Consider the following 18,549-nt stretch of genomic DNA (forward strand, 5'->3'; position numbering starts at 1 on the left):
GTTTGTTGCTCCAGATTCCAGCATCTGCAGTCTTGTCTCCCTAATTACTTGCTATAGCTGCATACTATTGCTTTCTGCTTCATTTCCAAGCACCTCCAGGTCCCTTCCTACTGCAGCATTTTGTAGTTTTACTCAGTTTAAGTAATTTTGCTGCTTCATACTTCCCCTCAAAGTGGATTTCACATTTTCCCACATTCTAATCCATCTGCCAATGTTTTGCCCACTCATTTAACCTATCAATATCCCTATTATATCTCTGCATCTCTCACAACTCTTCAACCCATCTATATTTGTATTATCAGCAAATTTGGCTACTCGATTCCTTCATTCAAGTCATGAGTATAGATTAAAAATAGGTGAGGCCCCAGGACTAATCCCAGTGGCACCCCAAGTTATCGATTGCCAATTCAAAAATGATGTACAGCCCCAAATTTTAAAAATGTTTAAAAAAAACTTACCCCGCACGTCTCCTTAAACTTCCCACATCTTAAAGCTATGCCCTCTAGTATTCAACATTTCTACCCTGTGAAAAGGATTCTGGCTGTCTACCCTATTTATGCCTCTCAATTATACAAACTTATTTGTTACATCCTTGATAAAATCTAGCAAATTTGTTAAACATGATTTCCCTTTTTATAAAACTGTGCTGACTCTGCTTGATTATATTATGATTTTTTTTTTAGATATCCTGCCTCAGTTTCTAAGGAACAAATGTTACTTTTGCTATTCTTCCTGAATCACATTTATTATACCCAGTGATCTTAAAGTGTTGTGTGTGATGTTGCATACATAACAGATGCATGCTTAAATGCAGGTAAAATAGAGCAAATAAAATGTTTCTAAATAGATTGATAATAAGGTTAAGTTGGTAGTTATATTCCATCACACCACTACCTCTGCAATAGTTTTCAAATATTGATAAGAGTGGCTACACATTCGTATAAACAAAATAGTACTTTATTTTAAAGGCAAGGTGTTCCACTGGTCCATGAATTGAATGCATTTTCAGTGTGGCAGGGCTACTGCCCATTCCAAAGTTAATTCAACAGATTGATACCAATGTTCACCAGGATTGGGGATGAAAACCGGCATAAGCATCTTTACCATTGAGTGGGCCTTTGACCTTGCACAGCAATCGACTGTACAGTGGCCAATCTACAATATTTTCATAAAGTCAACACTTCACATAACATCAGAAATCAGGGATGAAGGAACAGCTTTGGTATCTGGCATTGCAATTGTGGGAATGACAGAAAACATATGGGAAAGTGTTTTTGAGCATCAATAATCACTTTAGCTGAAAATGGAATAATCATAGACATGTGTTAAGGATACAGTGGCCTGTCTCTCTGGCCCATTTCCCCACTCACCCATCGCAATTTCACCGGAATGTTGGTAGAGCTAGTAAATCAGCCGTAGATTTCCATAGAATGATATGGTTGATACAAAGTGCCTTCACTTTGATTGCAAAATTGTTCAGGTAGAATATGCCAAAGCAAAACTCAGTTTGATCCAGAAGGCTGGATTGTATCAGGTGGCACTAACAACCTAACTTGGGTTACAGGCATAACCAAGGTAGGTGCTGATAAGCAGAAGCAGTTAATGGGGAGGGATCCTTCTCACGTTCTGGACTTGCAGAGTGAAAGAAGGTAGGACTGGTGGGGTGGCAACTTCTCAAAAAAAAATCAGTCAAGTGTTCCCTTCTCTCTAGTAGGGCCATCAATCTACGAGATGGATATGCAAATTGATGACAGCAGAGCTGGACAAGAACCACTGCCATTGGGTAAGTGAAGTTAGTAGTAATAGGGGCCAGTATGGGAGAGTGAAGAGGAATGTAGTGGTTATAAGGTATGATACATTAGACTGAAGAGAGAGATTGCAATAACAGGACAGGTAGAGAGTGAAGATATACCCTCTCTCAGATAAGGAGGCCAACATTGCACAGTTTTCCAGGTGTGATCTTACCATCCCCACACCTGTACTCAAAGCTTCTTGCAATGAAGGCCTACATAACTCTGTTTTTCTAACTGCTCTCTTCATCTGCATTACATTCACTAGTCCCAAAGTACTTCCCAATTGACACTTTAGTCACTTGCCCGGCCTCATTTCCTGATAGGAGGTCAAGTGTTGCCTCCTCTCTAGTAGGGCCTTCTATATTGTTTGAGAAAACTTTTCTGGATACACTCAACACATTTTGCCCTATCCAAGCCATGAGCACGATGGCAATATCAGACAATATTAGGGAAGGTAAAACCACCTGCTATTACAACCCTATTATTCTTAAAGTTATGTGATCTTGGTACATATTTGCTCATCTAATTCCTGCTGGTTATTGAGAGGGCGGGGAGGGCTCTAATTATTGCTACGATGTTCTCCTTAATCAAAAGTACAACACCCCCTCCTTTCTTACCTCCATCTCTATCACATCTGTACCCCCAGAACAATGAGCTACCAGTCCCACTCATTCCTCAACCACGTTTCTGTAATATCCCAGTCCCAGCGTCTGAGGAAAAAGAAACAGTTCATTTAGGCCCAGAATATTTCATCAGAAAGGAGAACAAGAGGGCGGTATTGAGTTGTAGGGGGACATGGAGGCTTCAAGGCAATGTAAACAAGTTAAGAAACAGTGCAGGAGGCCACAGAGAAAGATGGGGGGAAAACGTTTAAGTAGCAGAGGAAGTGATGGAGGGGAATGAAGAGAATATTTCTGATCGGATGAGGCCGGATGACCTAATCAATCAGTGAAGGGTCAGTTGCGATAAAATTAAGCTGCTTTGTCTGTGCAGGGTGTTGCCAATGGCAAAGCTGTGGGATATGCCCAGTAGGCCAGACTATATGTATAAATAGACAAAAAAAAAGTAAAACTGAACCAAAATGATGGCAGGCAAAAACGGCCAGTTCTGATACAAATATAAAGAAAGAGTTATCGAAAATTGGAGAATTAAATATCTTTTCCTGTAAGGAAGATGAGGTGTTATTCCTCGAGGTTGCGTTGCATCTTCTCGCAACAGGCAGTTGGACATAGAGAAATGAAAAAAAAGTCAAGCAGTTAGCATTTATCCTTTAATTCACACGGTGAAGGTTATCCAGTCATTTACCTGATTGGCATTTGACCTAAGTTTTTCTAACTTTACGATTAGACAGACAAATACCACTTGTCGCACTTTGCCAACCGGCTATTCCTGTGCTGGAAACTTTGAGGTTCAGAGCAATAAACCAGCAGTCCCATTGATTTTCTGCGTCCCTACACACCATGTACGTACCTCAACCTTTCAAGCGTAGCTTCAAATTGAAGCATCTATTTGGGGCTGTCAACCTGAAGCACCCATGAATGCAGACCCACGGGAACAACTGGTAGTCCACCGCACCGCTGGAGACCAGTGTTGCTCCGTGCCCGCTGCCCGTACCCGAGACAGCTCCCGGCTGATAGACCTCTGACGTAGATAGACGTTGCGTCACGCCGTGGATGACATCATGAACTCACCTGCCGGCGCAACGATACAGATCAAACCGCAGATCGGCGAACCGTCCCGGAACCCGAATCAATGGGGGTGATGGTAGAGAACAGTAGTATTCAATTTGCATTGCTGTCACGCATGCATCTTGGTTTGATAGTGCAACTTGTGTTGAATAAATATGGATAAATACGAATAAATACATCTCTGCTTTTCGGGTTTCCATGTTTGGAATTTTGGTGACGCTATTTTCCGCGGGCGGCAGGGGCGTTGTTGTGCCGGAGCTGCTAGGGGGTGATCCGGCGCCGTTTCCGGCCGGCGTCGCCATATTGGTGGGAGAGCGGAGCGGAGGGGAGGCAGCGAGCCGGTCCGTGTCCCCAGTCCCCGGGCCGCACCGCCAGCCGTCCCCATGGCCACCCGGTCGGAGCGCGAGAAGTCGCAGAAGCAGAACGAGCAGCACCAGGCTATCTTGTCCAAACTGCTGCGGGAGGAGGACAACAAGTACTGCGCCGACTGCGAGGCCAAAGGTAACGCCGGGCCGGAGCCGCGCCTCTGCCGTCAGGGCTGCAGTCAGGGTGGGTCCGGTGTGGCCGCCCGCCCGCCCGCCTGCCTGCCCGCCTGCCTGCCCGCCCGCCTGCCGCAGTGACCTTTAACGGTGGGGAGCCGGCTGCCGGCTTCGTTCCCCCTGGTGATGCAGGCCAATGATTGTGTTGGCGCGGCTTGTCCTGGTCCCCTTCCTGCCGGTGCTGGGTGCAGTTTGAAGGTTCATCTCCATTGCCACCAAGCAATAACTTTTCCCCATTGAATTGGAAAGTTATGTCATCAATGCAATGACAGGCTTTGTTTCTTGGGGAAATAAATCGGCGCTCCTATGGTTAAGGGGCTGAGCTGTCTATTAGAATCGTTTGCTGTTTGCCGAGATGTAACGCTTTCATTTCCTATATAGCGTTGAAATTACTAAGGGAAAAACTGTTTGGCATCCATTTTTAGTCAACGTGACATCTCAGCTGGATCAGTTACTTACTGCGGATATTTATCATTCCAGTCCATCAGGAAGAGGCTGAGTAATATATTCCCTTTGGATAAGCTGCGAATTCTTGCATTGTCAAAGTAACGTAACAACTCAGCTGGAGGAACTCGGCAGATCGAGCAGTGTCTGTTGGTGGTGGGGGAGAAGGAATTGCTTTTGTTTCTGTTTTGGGTTGAAACACTGCTTCAGGATCCTATGTCCATTCTCTAATGCAGTTAATTTTGCCATGTAGTTTAGTTTATTTGGATATGGGTGGCATAGTGTTGCTGCCTCAACTCCAGGGAACTAGATTGATTGATTGACCTCGAGAAATGTCTGTGTGGAATTTACTCAGTCTCCCTGTGATGTCGGTTTTGTCTGGGTACTCTGGTTCCCTCCCTCCCTAAGATGTGGGTTGGTACTTAGCTATGTAAATTGCCCCAGTGCAAAATGCATCAATCACTGCTTTATGAGTGCTTAGTTTACTTGTTGAGGAGCAAGACCATCCACAACTTTTAGATATCTCAATGGGTGCACTCCAGAAGTTGCTGTCTAATTCACTCAATAATGGTGATGTTGCCCATAACTTGCATGTATGTGAATGATTAATTATTCTAAACCAATTATTCTAATATCTCCTCTGGGCAATAGATACAATTTCTCAATAGAGAAAAATCCAAAAAACAGCAGGTGCTGGAAATGTGAAATGCAAACAGAAATGGCTGGAAGCAGTCAGCAAGTGAGGCACCACCTGTAGGAAGAAATAATTAACATTTTGGGTGAAGACCCTCTGTCTGACAAAGGGTTTTCAACCTAAAAAATTAATTGTTTATTTTTCCACATATTATGTTTAATCTTCAGAAAATTTTAAAATTCCATCAAGATTTATCATGATTTAGAATGCCTCTTCTCTTTTCTGAAGAGAATAGTCCTAGGTTTTCTCATCTGCCCAAATAATTGAAGTCCCTCATTCTTGCTGTCATTCTGCTTAAAGTGGCTGATATCACGATGAATGGAACTTGAAGTTTGTGCTGCAAATGATTAATAGACATGAATCTGTTCTGTTACTTGCTCCAAATCTTAAGTGTGCTAGCCTTCATGTGATCGCTCTCGCGCTCTCTCTCGTCTCATCTGTAAAAAAAAGTCTGCCCATTTTTGCACAAGAACCTAGACTGGTGCAGTTATAATGAGAATAGATAACTATTTTGGTTTACAATTTATAATTTCAACGCAATCCCAAAGTTTGCTGCCCTCAACTTCATCTGTTTGGGTGACCCATTGAGCTCATGCCATAAACCCAATTGCAGTGCAGACTGAGGTTGAATAAGACCCGTATGAGTGCCTTCCACCAGTCCATGCCCTTTCTCATTCTCTTCTCTCTGTGATATTGTACCTCCTGATATTTTTCTGGAGTGCAGTTATCCAAAGGAGCGAATAGCAAAACTGTTCAACCCAGGTTGCCTTCTACAGAGCCAAGGTCGCTCTGATTTCTGTCATCAACTGCATTACATGCAAGTTATGTATAATTTATGTTAACTTGCCTTTGTCCTTGTCTTGTAACGTACTGTGCTGTTGCAAAAAGCTAATTTTCATGGCATTTATACCCTGTGTATGTATGCCTATGACAACAATGAACATGAACTTGAAACTTGAACTTAAACATGGACCGTGCGTATGTGAGTGTTTGGAGACTGAGTTCCAAGTCATCGACTTTCACTATCTCAGGAACCGCCCCTTGGCAAAGGCAGGCATCAAGTATGATAATTCAGCACCACCTCCTGTGGACCATTGGCCCTCTGGAAAGTATTTGAAGATCATGATCTCAAACCTGGAGTAAAGCCCAGGCCTACTGCACGGCAGCAATTTCTGCCCTATTGAGCTTTTGAGGTAAGGACTACTTACAGCAGGCACCTCAAGCATTGGATAGATGCCACTGATTTTGTCTGCAAAATTCTTCCAATCCACTGGCATGCTAAGTGAACCAACCTCCCTGTCCTGTTCCAACCAACATTCTTGACATCTGGGTTCCAACTATGGTCGGCTAACTGATGGGTGGATCACATCATTCATATGCTTGACACCAGGCTCCTGAAACTGGAACTCTGAGCTCCATCGTGAGAGATGACCAGGTGGATTGGGGAAGTACTTTAAGGATGTTCTCAAAGCCTCTCTTGAAGGAGAAAATGTAACATTCACACATCTTGTGGAAATCCCTGGGCTGTGAATGCTCAAAATGGAAAAGGAGCAACCTAGGTGGCATCAAGGTTCTTGCACTCTTTCTGCCATTCTCACTGAGAATGTGTTTGTGAAGACTCATCATTTACTTTTTATGACACAGGAAGAAGTCATTCAGCCCTTGGAGTCCATTGCCATTCTCCCAGGAGAGCAGAACCATTACCCCTCTCCTTATTCCTTGTACCCCTTTCTCTAGCTGTCCATCAACTGCCTTTTTGATTCTTTTGACAATTACCTATATTAGGCGGATAATTTAGTGGCCAATTAACCTACTAGCTTGTCTTTATTATATAGGAGGAAATTAGAGCACCTGGCAAAATCCTGCATAACCATGAATAAAACTTGTAAACTTCACACAGGTACCATCTGAAGTTGGGATTGAACCCAGATCCCTGGAACTGTGAGACAGCAGCATTAATTTGCCATCCCCCATGCTACCCTCCTGCCTGCTACTCCAAGCAGCAATTCCCACAGCAATGACAGAGTGTAAGGATCCCTGAGAAAGCAACACATGCTCGATCTTAAGGGACTGTTGAAGGAGAAGTGAGCTGAAGTGGGTGAAATCATTGTGGTTGGGAATGTTAAAAATCGACTTGAACATCATCCAGTTTGCATTCGAGGGGCAACACGTATAGAGGAGGTGTCTCTTCACAGCGTCTGTGACCCAGGTTCAATCCATGCCTCCAGTGCTGTCTGTATGGAGTTTGAACATTTTTCATGTGACTGCATGGGTTTCCTCGGATGCTCTGGTTTCTCCCCACCTTCCCCCACCTCCAAAAGACATGTAGGTTGGTAGGTTAATTGACAATTGTAAATTTCTCCTTGTGTAAGGCCTGTGACTAGTGGTGTGCCTCAGGGATCTGTGTTGGGGCCATTATTGTTTGTTGTCAATCTCAATGATCTAGATGATAATGTGGTAAATTGGATCAGCAAGTTTGCTGATGACACTAAGATTGGAGGCGTAGTGGACAGCGAGGAAGGCTTTCAAAGCTTGCAGAGGGATCTGAACCAACTGGAAAAATGGGCCAGAAAATGGCAGATGGAATTTAATGCAGACAAGTGTGAGGTGTTGCATTTTGGAAGGACAAATCAGGGTAGGACATACACAGTAAATGGTAGGGCACTAAGGAGTGCGGAGGAACAAAGGGATCTGGGAGTTCAGATACATAATTCCCTGAAAGTGGCATCACAGGTAGACAGGGTTGTTTTAAAAGGCTTTTGGCATCCTGGCATTCATAAATCAAAGTATTGAGTATAGAAGTTGGGATGTTATGGTGAGGTTGTATAAGACATTAGTGAGGCCAAATTTGGAGTATTGTGCGCAGTTCTGGTCACCTAACTATAGGAAGGATATTTGTAAGATTGAAAGAGTGCAGAGGAGATTTACTAGAATGTTGCCGGGTCTTCAGGAGTTGAGTTACAGGGAAAGATTGAACAGGTTAGGACTTTATTCCTTGGAGCGCAGAAGAATGAGGGGAGATTTGATAGAGGTTTACAAAATTATGAGGGGTATAGATAGAGTTAATGCAAGTAGGCTCTTTCCACCTAGATTAGGAGAGATAAGTACGAGAGGACATGGCTTTAGGGTGAAAGGGGAAAGGATTAGGGGGAACTTCTTCACTCAGAGTGGTGGGAGTATGGAACGGGCTGCCATCTGATGTAGTAAATGCGGGCTCACTCTTAAATTTTAAGAATAAATTGGATAGATACATGGACAGGAGAGCTCTGGAGTGTTTATGGACTAGGTGCAGGTAAGTGGGACTAACAGAATAATGTTTCGGCACAGACTGGAAGGGTCGAATGGCCTGTTTTCTGTGCTATAGTGTTCTATAGTTCTAACTGAGTGGTAGAATCTGGGGAAGTTGATGGGAATGTGGGAGAATAAAAATGGGATTAGTAAATAGGTGCTTGATGGCTTGGTCACAGATGACAAAGTAGTCATAGACGTTTTTTTTTTCAGACTGGAGTTCTGTGACCAGTGGTTTTCTGCAAGGATCAATGTTGGGACCACTGTTTATAATGTATGTATGATCTGGATGAACACGTAGTTGGTCATATTGGTAAGTTTGCAGGCGACATGAAAATTGGTGGAGTTGTGAATTATAAGAAAGGCTGTTAAAGGATACAGCAGGAAATTTGGGCAAGTATGAGGTGATGTATTTTGCGAGGACAAACGTAAGAGGAAAGTATGCAGGAAATGATAGGATTCTTGGGAGCATTAGTATACAGAGGGATCTTGGGATGCAAGTCCGTAGCTCCCTGGAAGTAGCAACATAAGTAGATAGGGTGGTAAAGAAGGTGTACGGCCTGGTCATCTACATCGGTTGGAGAATAGAGCTTAACAATTGGGAAGTTATGTTGCAGCCGTATAAAACTTTGATTAGGTCACATTTGGAGTATTGTATGCAGTTCTGGTTGCCACATAACAGGAAGGATGTACAGGCTTTAGAGAGGGTGCAGAAGAGTTTCACCAGGATGTTGCATGGATTGGAGAGTATTAGCTACAAGGAGAGGTTGGACAAAGTTGAATTGTTTTCTCTGGAGCGCCAGAGGCTCAGGGACAACCTGATAGAAGTGTGTAAAATTATGAGAGACCTAGGATAGATAGTCAGGGGAGGTGGTAGAAGCAGATATGTGAGAGGCATTTAGGCAGGGAGCATGTGCATGCAGATAGGATTAATTAGATTGGCATCATGGTTGGTATGGACATGGTGGGCTAAAGGGCCAATTTCTGTGCTGTGTGACTCAATGACTTTCAGTAATATGTAAGAGAAACCAAGATACTGAAAGGCAGTGTTACACAATAGGAAGTATTTTGAGGTGCAAGATTTCTGTTTTGTGTGTGTATTCTTCACTGTTAAATAATAAACCACTGCATGATTGTAGCTTTTAGTTTTTAAATAGCACAAACTTTTAAATAGTTGCAAACTGGGGATTAAAAGCAAGGATAATATTGAGTAATGGAATCAGAAGAGCAACATTGGATATTTACAAGAGTTTGATGTTTGTTTCCTTGTAGGCAAGCCTAAAGTTCACTGTGAAACTGTAACGGGGATAGAAGGTGCCACACTAAGGGAGACTTTCCCTCGTGTCTTATTCTTGCACACCTTCATGCCAGTCTTCTGAAATGAATGGTCTGCACTACTAAAGGATCATCCTTGGTAGTTAGAACTGCAAAGCCTGGATTGATGTTGGGAACTGCTATCTTTCTGGTTGTCATTGCATGATCCTGGACAATTTCTGGTAGAGTTGCAAGATAGGGGTATGTTTATTGTAAACTGGGTAATGTCCATGCAGCAATCTGGGAAAGACCCTCTACTTCTGAGTATTTCCTGATCTTCATCTTGTATGCAAATATTTCTCAAATTTCTGATGCTTTTTGACAATCATGTTAAACTTGTGATTGGTTAATAACATGTTTACTGGAAGAAGTGGATTATTCCTGCTTTCTCTTTCAGAATCCATCTGAATGTCTCCCCTTGGCACTCTCATCTCCATGGAAGACATTCCAACAATCTCTTCAGATAATGATATTAGGGATAGAGAGTTCATTATGGTTAATTTACTCTTTAGCCTCTCCAGGGTCTTGACATACAATATGTGATGACAGAACTGCATAAAATCCCAGCTAAGGCCTCACCAGCAATTTCCAAATGTTTACATAACTGACTTGTTTTTCATTTATAAAACTGCTACCTATATGCTGCTTTGCTTCACCTCCATCAAAAAGAGGAATATCATTTTGAGGACTTCTCTCAGTGGAGAGGAGAGAACGATTGATATCTATCCAGTTAACACTTCAGCGTTATTCTTGTTGCATAATTGAAACTGGAATCCTTTTCAATAGTGTTTGGAAGACTTAGATGCAAACTGAAAGAGGCATTGTCATTGCAGAAATCATAGATATACATAGAACAGTGCAGCACAGGAACAGGGCCTTTCGGCCCACAATGTTGTGCTGATCCAATTACATTAGTAATAAAATGCCCAACTAAATTAATCCCTTCAGCCTACACAATGTCCATATCCTACCATTTCCCTCACATTCATGTGCCTATCTAAGAGCTTCTTGAATGCCCCTATCATATTTGTCTCCACCACCACCCCAGGCAGCACACTCCAGGCACCCACCACTCTCTGCGTAAAAAAAACCTTGCCCCTTAATACTTTAAATGCATGCCCTCGGGTATTAGACATTTCAACCCTGGGGAAAGATACTGGCTGTTTATTCTATTTATCATAATCTTATAAACCTCTATCAGATCACCCCTCTATCAGATCTCCACCGCTCCAGAGAGGAGAACCCAAGTTTGTCCAACCTATCCTCGTAGCACGTGCCCACTAATCCAGGCAGCATCTTGGGAAACCTCTTCTGCACCCTCTCTAAAGCCTCGACATCCTTCCTATAATGGGGTGACCAGAACTGAATGTAGTACTCCAGATGTGGCCTAACTAAAGTTTTATAAAGCTGTAGCAAAACTTCCTGACTCTTGAACTCAGTGCCTCAACTAATGAAGGCAAGCATGGCATATGCCTTCTTTACCACCCTGTCAACGTGTGTAGCCACTTTCAGAGAGCTATGAACTTGGTCCCCAAGATCCCTCTGCTTATCAACACTGTTAAGGGTCTTTCCATTAACAGTGTACTGTCTCTTTACATTTGATCTCCTAAGGTGCAACACTTGATATTTGGCCAGGTTGAACTCCATCTGCCATTTCTCTGCCCATATCTGCAACTGATCTATATCCTGTATCCTTTGCCAGTGTTCTGCACTATCCACAACACCACCAATCTTTGTATTATCTGCAAACTTACTAACCCACTCGTGTATATTTTCATCCAGGTCATTTATATACATCACAAACAACAGAGGTCCCAGTACGGATCCCTGAGGAACACCACTAGTCACAGACTTTCAGCTAGAATAAGTCCCATCGACCACTACCCTCTGTTTAATATGGGTAAGCCAGTTTTGAATCCAAACAGCCGATTCATCGTGGATCCCATGCATCTTAATCTTCTGGGTGAGCCTTCCATGAGGGACCTTGTCAAACGCCTTACTAAAATCCATGTAGACAACATCCACAGCTCTACCTTCTTCAATCACACTTGTCACCTCGTCAAAAAATTCAGTCAAGTTAGTAAGGCATGACTTGCCCTGCACAAAGCCATGCTGACTGTCCCGAATTAGGCTATGGTTTTCCAAATGTTCATAAATCCTATCTCTGAGAATCCTCTCCAGTAATTTCCCTACCACTGACATGAGACTCGCCGGTCTATAGTTACCAGGATTATCTTTTTGATTTTCCTTCTTGAATGATGAAACAACATTAGCTACTTGTCAGTCCTCCAGGACCTCACCTATGGCTAAATAGGACATGAAGATATGGTCAAGGCCCCAGCAATCTCACCTCTTGCCTCCCTCAATAACCTGGGGTATATCCCATCAGGCCCTGGTGACTTGCCCACCTTAATGCTTTCTAAGAGACCCAACACTACCTCCTCCTTCATCTCAAAATGCGCTAGCATATTAGCATGTTCCACACTGATCTCCCTATCCACCACGTCTTTCTCCTTGGTAAATACTGATGCAAAGTACTCATTAAGGACCTCACCCACATTCTCTGCTTCCAAGCACATGTTCCCTTCTTTATCCTTGAGTGGTCTTACTCTCTCCCTAGTTATCCTCTTGCTCTTGATGTATGTATAGAATGCCTTGGGATTCTCTTTAATCCTACTTGTCAAGAACATTTCACGGCCCCTCCTAGCTTTCCTAATTCTCTTCTTGAGTTCCTTTCTGGCTTCTTTATAATCCGCAAGTGTTCTGTTTGATCCTAGCTTCCTAAACTTTACATAATTTTCCTTTTTTCTTCTTGACTAAATTCTTTTCTAAAACATCAAAACCCTGGAACATTAAGCACCTATTCCTGTTTCCCTCTCAACCAAGTCTCTGTTATGGTCACAACATCATAGTTCCATGTACTGATCCATGCTCCAAGTTCATCACCCTTACCCATAATACTAGCATTAAAATACACACACTTCAAACTGTTGGTCCCATCATGTCTATTGTACAGACAAGTGGTATTACCCTTTATAGTTGAACGTGTAGTGTACTATGTGTCGGTAAATTAGTTGGGTATGAGGTGCTGAAATGGCTTTGAACAGGGAGTAATTTGGACATCTGAAAGTGGTGAATATGGTATCTTGTGCCTAATTTGTGATTGAAAGATATTATCAAAGTTGGTAAATTTCTCCCACGGTGACTATAAAATCTAGGAATCATTTGTTAACTGTAAGGAAACAATGTGAACTTAATGATAAGAAATAAAACTAACTTGATAGGTTCAAGTGGACTTTAAAGGCCTTGAGTATTAATAGTTCAAACCATTCAACTATTGAACATGTTAGCAGGTTGTGTGACTGCTTGAAATTGTGTTGGACTTGTTTGTCGAAATATGATAATCGGGACTTCCATCCACTTTGTCAACTCCAAGGTTGAAAGGTGACTTCTGATGCATTTTGAAGCTGTTGTTTTCACTGTCTTGATTTGCTGGATTCTTAATTCTTTCTTCTGACTTTTTTTGTTTTTCCTATTTAATCTGAAGCTTTGAATAACTCCATTTTGACCAATGTAAATGGTGGGGGGGGGGGGGGGTGTGGAGGAGAGGGGGGCTGGTCCTTGGGCAACTTTATAGTGAAGTTTGTTTTTCCTTGTGGTTTTAGTTTTTGGGGAACATGTCAAATTTTCTCATCGTGGTACACTATTATACTAAAAACCATTGCCTGGCATTCTGAGCTAGTTCTGGTGAAGTTCTGGAGGATTCTCTGGAAGCAGTTTTTTAGTGTAATAATATATAATATTTAAAGTCTTGCTTTAAACAGTGCTGCCTGGGTTTCAGATCGATACCCCAAAGCACTTTGGGATATGAGGATGTGAAAGCTTGTGTATGAATGGAATTTTCTTAGTTCTGGGGTTCAAATTAGTTTAGAAAAAATTCAATAGTTTTATTTACTAGGAACAGCAATTGATAGTTGTAGGTTCTTATTACCTAGTTCTATTATTGGTATTGGTTTATTATTGTCACTTGTATCGAGGAACAGTGGAAAAACTTGTCTTGCATACTGATCATACAGGTCAATTCATTACACAGTGCAGTTACATTACTACAGTAATTTCTATTACTACAGAGCTTGTTCACTGAAGATGAGTGTTGTGTATTTTTAACTCTCAATTGGAGTGTTTTAAGTATTTGGTTCTGTTTATTTTTTCTTGATTTTTTTTGTCTTGATTGCAGTGATAAATGCCCAAGTTTATTTCATGCAATTTAATGGTATAGGCACTTTCATGTAGCTCTGAAGGTGTATTGGCAATGCCATACTGCCTTCTGGTGCTTTGCAAAGTTGGACCCAGCATAACTAGGCCTAGGCCTGCAAATATTAATATTTCTCTAATAAGAAACTGGTTCATATTGCTGGCTGGTGTCACACTTTTCAAGTAATAAAAAAAAATGCACTAGATGGTGTCTTGAGAAATATTTGTAAGCTATAAGTGTTGAGACTACATCTTTTCCTTCAGTCTCTGTTGGAATGTTGAGGTCTGGTTCAGATTGAATACAAATTGGCAAAATGTGAATTTATCTGCTTCAGTAGATAGAAATATCGAGTATTTTTTAAATGGTGAAAGACTGGAAATGTTCAAAGGGCCTTGGGTGTTCTTGTACACAAGTCATTGAAGGCTAACTAGCAATTGTAACAGACAATTGGGAAGATGTGTTGGCTTTTTATTTGCAAAAGGATTGGACTTACTACAATTATACGGGGCCTTGGTAAGACTACACTTCCATGCAGGTTTGGTCTCCTTACCTGCAAAAGGATATACTTGCAAAGGAGTACAGTAAAGATTCAACAGATTGATTCCTTGTATGATATGTCTTTCATTTGAGTAGCTATTTGAATACACTCATTGCTGTTCTCTGAAGTTTTGTAAAATGAGAGGTGATCTGACTGACATATGCACAATTCTTGGAAGGTTTGACAAGGTGGATATTTCCTCTGGCTGAGGAGTCTAGAACCAGAGTTCACAGCCTCCAAAATAAGGTGTAGGCCATTTAACATTGAAATTAAGAGATTTCTTCTCTCTGGTGAATATTTGGTATTCTTTACCCTAGAGGGCTGTTAAAGGCTTGGTCATCGATTATATTCAAAACGGAGATTGATTTTTTAGATATTAAAAGAATTAGATTTTAAAAAAATAGTGAGCCATTTGGCCCCTCAAACCTTCTCTGTTATTCAATATGGCAGGAAGTAGCTGATCATCCAAATTCAATACCCTGTTCCAACTTTTCCCCTTAAACCTTGATCGCCTAGCCCTTGGTAAAATATCCACCTTCCTCCTTGAATATGTTTTAATGATTTAGCATCAACTACTTTACATGATAGAGAATTTTACAAGTTCAACACTCTGGGGAGGAGGGGGAGGAATTTCTCCTCTCAGTCGTAAATGGTTTACCCCTTATCCTTCCCCCTGGTGCTAGACATTCTGGCCATTGGAAATGTCCTTTCCACAATTATCTGTCTAGTCCTGTTAGAATTTTGTGGTTTTCTATGTGATCTCTTTTCCCCAGTCCTGCAAACTCTATAAATAAACTTAATTGATGTATGAAAAAAGAATGGGTTAGTTCTGCCATCCCACAAATCAGTCTAACAAATTCCCTTCATAGCAAGTACATTCTTCCTCCACTATCAAGGCCACGATTATTCTCAACACTCGCACCCCACAAGGTTGTGTCCTCAGCCCCCCTACTCCACTCCTTATACACTCACAACTGTGTGGCTAGATTCTGCTCTAGCTCCATCTACAAATTTGCTGATAATACCACTGTACTAGGCTGTTTCTCAAATAACAATGAGTCGGAGTACAGGAAGGAGACAGAGAGCCCAGTGACATGGTGTCATGACAACAACCTTTCCCTCAATGTCAGCAAAAACAAAAGAGCTGGTTATTGACTTCAGGAAGGGGGCAATGCACATGTTCCTGTCTACATCAACCGGGCTGAAGTCAAGAGGGTTGAGAGCTTCAAGTTCCTTGGAGTGAACGTCACCAATAGCCTGTCCTGGTCGAACCGATTGGGCAGAAGGCACAAAAGCCTGAAAGCACGTACCACCAGACTCAAGGACAGTTTCTATCCCACTGTTATAAGACTATTGAATGGTTCCCTAGAACAATAAGATGGACTCTGGACTTCACAATCTACCTCATTGTGACCATGCACCTTACTGTCTGCCTGCACTGTACTTTCTCTGTAACACTTTATTCGGCACTCTGTTATTGGTTTACCTTGTAATACCACCATGCACTGTTGTAATTGATCTTCATGGACTGTATGCAAGACAGGTTTTTCACGGTACCTCAGTACATTTGACAATAATAAACCAATAATAATTTGCCAAGAGACCAATACAATACTCAAGGCCCTGTATGATTGCAGCATGACATCCCTGCCCCTTAAATTCTCTTCCTATGAAGCCCAGCATACTATTTGCCTTAATGACCTGCTGCACCTGCTTGCTTGCTTCATGACTGATTTACAAGCACACTCAAGTCTTGTTGCACCTCCCCCTCTTCTAATCTGTTGCCATTCAGATATTCTACGTTCTTATTATTGCCACCAAAATGTATAACCTCAAATGTATCCATATTATAGTACATCTGCCATGTATTTATCACTCCCTTAACCTGTTCAAATCAACTTGGTGTTTCTCTGCATCTCCAAGGCTTGTCCTCCCTAGATCTGGAAACTTAATATTACATTTAATTCCCTTACTTAAATGATATGTATTGTGAATAACTGATCCCTCTGGTACCCTAATAGCCATGGTCTGTCACTTAATAAAAGACCCATTTATTCTGACACCTTTTTTCCTGCCAGCCACTATCCATATAAGACCCAACCCTCAATCCCATGCATTTTTGTATGGTAATCTGTGGAATCTTATCTAATACCTTTATATAATACCTTCTCAAAGTCCAGGTTTGCCATATCCACTGGTTTTTCCCGATCTATATTTGTTAAATACTCAAATTCCAGTAAATTTGTCAAGCATGATTTCCCTTTCATGAATCTATGTTGATTTTGCCTAATCATGTCACTTGGGTAAGTGATCTGCTATTACATCTTTTTGTAATGGGTTCTAGCATTTTCTCCACTGCTGTTGTCAAGCTAACCAGTCTATAATTCTCTGTTCCACATTTTTATTTAAATATAAGGAGATAGTGGAGGAAAATGTGAAGTAGATCAGCTATGATCTTGTTAAGTGGAGCAGGCTCAGGCATACTCCTATTTCTTGTGCACAGCGTATCTGAAACATGGCCAACACAATTAAGTCTCAGGATCTGCCCTTTATGACCCAAGTTGCAGATGAAACATTTGTGTTCATCTCTGAAATGCTTTGTTTTTCAAGTTGTTTGTGAAAAATCTGGTAGACCTTTGTATTTAACTTGTAACTATAGAGTTGTACCGTATGGAAATGGGCCCTTCGTCCTGACTCATCCATGCCAGCTGAGATGCCTATCAACACTAGTCCCACTTTCCCGTATTTGGCATATGTCCCTCTATTCCTTTCCTATCCATGTACCTGTCCAAATGCTTTTTAAATGGTCTGATTGTACCTGCCTGTACCACCTACTCTGACAGTTTGTTCCATATGACCACAACCTTCTGTGTGGGAAAACATGTCCCTTGGATCTCCTTTAAATATTTTCCCTTTTGCCTTAATTATGTCCCCTAGTTTTAAACCTCCCACCCTAGGAAAAAGAGTGTGACTATCTGCCCTATTTATTTCCCTCAAGATTTTATAAACTTCCTGTAATGTCACCCCTCAGCCTCCTTTGCTTCAGTGAGAACAATCCCAACCCAATTTCTCCTTGTAACTAAAACTCCCCATTCCAGGCAACATCCTTGTGAATCTCTTCTGCACTCTTTCTAGCACTACTGCATCCTTTGTAATGTGACCAGAACTGCACACAGTATTCCAAATATGGTGGCTACTTTTACATTTTCAATTTAAGACTGAACCATACCACTAATGTTCCTTTTGTCACTTGAAAGCCTTGTTTACATTAACTATAAAGTAAATGCATTTCAATGGATTAGATTTCTGCTGGAATCATTTGAGAGGTAGTATGATATAAAATGCCTAATGTGTGCATCCACGATGGGGAAAACCACCTGAATGGCGCTGAGAGAGGTGAGTAGCCTACGCATAAACTTGATTGTAGGTGGTAAACAAAAGGTTGCATTTAAGAATGTGTCACTGGCTTTGTCGCTAGGTGTCCTGGTGTTCAGCATGGGTCTGTGCATTGTTCCAGCTCTTAACCAATGATTTATTACTGCTGTTACATTAACTGCTTATTGTATGTTACGATGGCCCAGTTTAGTTCAAAATGAGTTAATTTTTGAGAAGACTTTATCTTTGGGTTAAATAGGCAGAGTTATGAATTGAAATAGACTAAAGGTTACGGAAGCTTTTCGTAAAATCATTTCTGTAAACTTTGAATATTTTTCAGAGCTATTTGTTTCGAAGACTGACCTTGGCAGTCATTTAAGTGGAATGATGTCATCTGTTTCGGTGTTCCCCAACATATTGAGGTGTGGGTATACATTACTGCAGATTTTAAGCTGGTTGACATTTAAGGTTTCCGCAGGGGTCATGAGAGTTGGAATTGGTTTATTATTGATCACATGTACTGAGGTGCAGTGAGAAGCTTGTCATCCAGACAGTTCATTCCATAAATGATAGAGAAATGGGGTCCATGTGGGAGGGAAGGTTTAGATAGATATTGGAGCA

General features: G+C 41.6%; 1 protein-coding gene across 2 annotated transcripts in view; it reads left to right on the plus strand.

Moving 5' to 3' along the window:
- The first annotated feature begins 3,765 nt into the window (after positions 1 to 3,765).
- Positions 3,766 to 18,549, plus strand: part of smap1 (small ArfGAP 1) — a 107,599-nt gene continuing 92,815 nt past the window's right edge. For both annotated transcript variants that reach the window (XM_052025201.1, XM_052025203.1), the window contains exon 1: positions 3,766 to 3,982. In XM_052025201.1, the coding sequence (XP_051881161.1) occupies positions 3,865 to 3,982 (118 nt within the window). In that variant the 5' untranslated portion in view covers positions 3,766 to 3,864. The remainder of the gene's footprint in view (positions 3,983 to 18,549) is intronic.

The sequence above is a fragment of the Pristis pectinata genome, chromosome 10 (assembly GCF_009764475.1).
Source record: "Pristis pectinata isolate sPriPec2 chromosome 10, sPriPec2.1.pri, whole genome shotgun sequence".
NCBI lineage: Eukaryota > Metazoa > Chordata > Chondrichthyes > Rhinopristiformes > Pristidae > Pristis > Pristis pectinata.